This window comes from Anneissia japonica, unplaced genomic scaffold, assembly GCF_011630105.1.
Source record: "Anneissia japonica isolate Jap-2015-1 unplaced genomic scaffold, ASM1163010v1 scaffold288173_len209237_cov177, whole genome shotgun sequence".
Lineage (NCBI taxonomy): Eukaryota > Metazoa > Echinodermata > Crinoidea > Comatulida > Comatulidae > Anneissia > Anneissia japonica.
Genome location: NW_022687201.1, coordinates 169,523 through 173,826, shown reverse-complemented (window position 1 = coordinate 173,826; position 4,304 = coordinate 169,523). Strand labels below are relative to the sequence as shown.

General features: G+C 32.0%; 1 protein-coding gene across 1 annotated transcript in view; it reads left to right on the top strand.

The window, feature by feature from the left end:
* LOC117118295 overlaps positions 1–4,290 on the top strand; it is an 8,458-nt gene extending 4,168 nt beyond the window's left edge. The window contains exons 7-9 of the mRNA XM_033262867.1: positions 936–1,865; positions 1,991–2,292; positions 2,817–4,290. Coding sequence (XP_033118758.1) covers positions 936–1,865; positions 1,991–2,292; positions 2,817–3,122 — 1,538 coding nt within the window. The 3' untranslated portion in view covers positions 3,123–4,290. The remainder of the gene's footprint in view (positions 1–935; positions 1,866–1,990; positions 2,293–2,816) is intronic.
* Positions 4,291–4,304: the final 14 nt, after the last annotated feature.

Below are 4,304 nucleotides of genomic sequence, written 5' to 3'. Positions count from 1 at the left end.
ATATATATGTGGTGTGTCTGTCTGTCCATGGTGTCTTGGTCCTTCCGGGAGAACATCTCAAAAACTACTGGACCGATTAATCTCAAACTTTTACACATTGACAATATTACGTGTATCTCGGTCCTCCTCGAATTTGGTGCTCATCAGAAGATGAATATTTTAAAACGTAATTACCTTTTTAACCTCTCTCCCATGAAGTAGGGAAGAGAGTATTGCAATGAGCTCCGCTGTGTCTGTCGTTCTGTCGTGGTGTGTGTGTGTGTTTGTCCTTCACGCAACACTCAACTCAACGCACAACTCAAAAACTTCTGGACCGTTTAACATCGAAAAAATATTTGTAAAAAATAATGAAATATAAAAAAAAAAATATTCTATATATGCACAAATAATAAAAATAACAAAGTAATAATAAAATAAAAACAAAAGGGAAATTTGAACCCCATACTTCGATTAACTTTACACTCAACACGTTCACTTTTACCGCTCAGCTACATTTGGTAATATTACACCCCTATAATACAATAACCAGCGGATCGGGCGCATCGACTATATACAAAGATATGGCGCAACAGGGCGAGGATTTGCAATCTCAGATTATCTTGTTTATATATGCATATAATTATATTTCATGTTTTCATTTCCATTTAACGATAATATTTAAAAAAATAAGTATACATAATAGACAACTGTACACATGGCATTCAAAAATTGGTTTGGTAAGTGGCCGTAGTCAATTAGTATGCCTCTTCAAGATAATATGAACATTTTTTTATCGATTTTACCAATATCACATTTTCACACATTGACAATGAGGAGGATTTTTCATTATATTGGGAAAAGGGTCAAAATGTACATAAATGCCATTATTTTTTTCAGTATACAGACAGAGGGTTTGAAATCTCAGGTTATCTTGGTTTTTTTATTATTGATTTCAGAGATTTCAGATGAAACAAAGAAAAAAGAGCATATTGAATCGGAAAATAAGTTTAATCCTATTGTTAATGCTGGACTACAAGCCAGAAATGATGGATACTCAACTGAAAGCAACCTGCGGACAGTCATTAAATTGGCTTTGAATCTGTACAATATCCATAGTAACTCAATCACCCGCATTGACTCAATCTCAAAGGTTCCAATACAAGGTATAGCAAATCTTGTCAAAATATTTGGTGACACGTTGAACATTCTTCAACGGAATAATCCACCACCGGAGGCAACAAACATTTTGCCTAACCGACTGAAACAAATATTCGATGTAGTGAGGCCATGCTTTGATAATATTCAAGACATGAGTGGGATTGTTTGGACTGGAAGCACAAGTGAGGGTTTTGCAATACCAGATAACAGTGACCCTGACACACCTTACATAGACCAGGAAATGGACCTTATGATTCCTCTCGCCATGGCCACTGAAGGTTCCCAAAAGGGTCCTTCAGATATGGTTGCGATGCAAAGTTGCAAAGCCAATGAAAAAGACATTTTTAAGAGGGAATATGTGGTAACAGAACTAGAAAATATTGGAAAGCGTCAACTGTCTAAAGATTTCCCATCCTTTATTTGGATTCCTTCAAGCAATGCTGGTTATGTATTCATCATTGTTCCAGAAAGTATGCAATCTTGCATTAGTGAAGATTTCACCAAACACGTATGCGCACGTTCGCACGAAACTAGTAATCTGTTTTTAACGCGTTCAAAGCTACTTGCTATTCAAGAGGAGTACACTAGAGGGCGACTTTCAGCCGTACAGTCTGATATTACCAGTGAGAGAAACAATATAGACGGTCAGTTTCAAGGTCAATTGAAGCTTGTTCAAGAGGGACCCGTGCAGACAATTTCGGTTAATTATCAGTTACAAGAAATTGGTGGTAAGTTTCTTCGACCTCGTAAATCTCTTTAAATTCATAATATATCAAAATTGTATTATATTTTGAATAGTCATTTCTTAGTGTTTGATTAATTTGGTATATATTATTAATGTTATAATCAACAGGCTCTCTATTAGAGTTCGATCAAACCGTTGATGTTGCTATTGCTCTGAAAGGAGTCGATTGGCCAACAATCGCCAACCCCTGGATATCAAGAGAGCGAAACTGGCCTGAAAAGACAATTGTGAATAAGATTATTGAAGGAGGTTATCACATTGTTCCCAAATATCATCCCGGTGGTAATGGTATCGACCTGGAATGGCGATTGTCTTTTTCCGTAGCTGAACGCACATTAGCTCACACCTTTACAGATAATCAACGAAAGTGCTACATGGTTTTCAAAAAACTATGGAGAACGTACTTAAAGGTGGGAATCAAAATGAGTTACTACACAGTTTGTATATTTGGGTTGTTCAAGTTAGCATACTTTAAAATTATTTTCATTCATTCATTTATACATCAAATCATTCTTCATTATTACTTATTCTGTTTCTCTTGTCTTTAAAAATATATAATTAACGTTCTTTCTTAAATTATTCAATCATTATTTTTTACATTATATTTTAATTATTCAAACTCGAAGTTCATTACATTTAATACTTATTTCTACATTTACTAAACAAAATTTTGTATTACCATTGAAGCAAAGATCTCTAATAATAAATAAGTATTTAATAATTATAATTATGAATAGTTATACCGGTAACTTACAACCTCGTTGAATTTCAATGTCATCACTTATTTTGATACTGTTATTGTCTACCTTATAATAAGATGAATAAATATTAAATTGAATAAACAATTCAAAACACAAAAAGTTTGGTTTAAAATTACCAGCGACCTCCAAATAACACTCATGCTAGTAAAATGTTTTGCCTTCTGTACAACTAGGTTCCAAAGGTTGTTTCGTCCTACCATATCAAGACCACTATGTTTTGGCTGTGCGAGAGAGCATCTTCAAGTTTATGGAAGGATTCTGATTTAGGTTACAGATATCTGGATCTTCAAAATTTTCTCATCTTCTTTTTACAAAGAAGAAATGTACCAAATTTCTTCATTCCTGAGAACAATATGTTAAGTAATGTAGATCCAACTGATATAGATGTAGTTTTAGCAAAAGCCCAGGACATTCGGCGTCACCAATTTGAACATCATAAAAGTCTCGTTACGCCATCATCGGCTTTTCATTTTGCTTAGTACCAACAAGTAACCACACGCCACAGGTCTTGCTCTGTAAGTTAAGACTACAAAAACAAAACTTGCATTTTTATTTCATTCAAATAGACGACATTATTATTATTATTATTATTATTATTATTATTATTATTGTTATTATTATTATTATTATTATTATTATTATTATTATTATTATTACATTATGGTTCTTAAGCAATTTACAATATACCTTATTAGGCCTAAGTAAAAATTCAATAAAAAATTATATTTATTTAAATATCGGTGTTAGGTTGATTACTTTAGTGAAGAAAAGAACTACTTTGAAGGAGAAAATAATATGCATAACTAATTTCGCCAAGAAGTAATAATTAAAGAAATTTGAATTGGGATTGATCCATTATTCTAAAGCCGATATAAAAAATACGAAATATATAGGCCTAACCTCCATTTCAAATTGTCTATTTTACGTTAATAGCAAGATGCATTGTACATTTTATTTGCATTCAGCATACCGTAATTATTGAAAAATTATCTAAGCCGTTTAGTTAAATACGCTTTTTAACATTAAATCTGTTTTCACTAATTTAAAGACGTATACAAATAATTAAATTGATTACCATCCGATAAAAAGAGTCTATATAAAATAAATAGGCTTAAGTGTTTGTGTATATTAAATGTTAAGTAGTTCACATAATGAATATTATTTTACAAGTTTCTTTAGCTCATCACAAAAAGCAGGTGTTTAAATACTATATTGTACATAAATGACAAAATGTCGATGTAAACTTTATATAGGTTTTAAGAGATTGTTGAAGTAAGCTAGTGTATTCATACACAATTATAACTCAGTTATTTTGTCGATTATGTGATAATTATCTATGTTGTATTTTGTGTATAAGTACACCCTCTATATGGTTATCATCTGGAAAGAGGTAAACATCCAACGAAGGTAACCGCTACCATTATTTCTTTGTACCGTACTCCACAAGGAAGAATTTTAATAGCGGCTAGTAAATATAACATTTAAATTTATAAATAGGCCTACTTACAAAAAAATTTACTATGCAGATTAATTGTTGTAGTTTAATGTTAAATGTTATTAGAAGTATTTTTTTTTCCTTTTGGAAAAAAAAAAGAATTCTTAATCTGAATCTGGATGTCAGTGGCGTATATAGGGGATGACACCCCCAAAAAATGACTCGC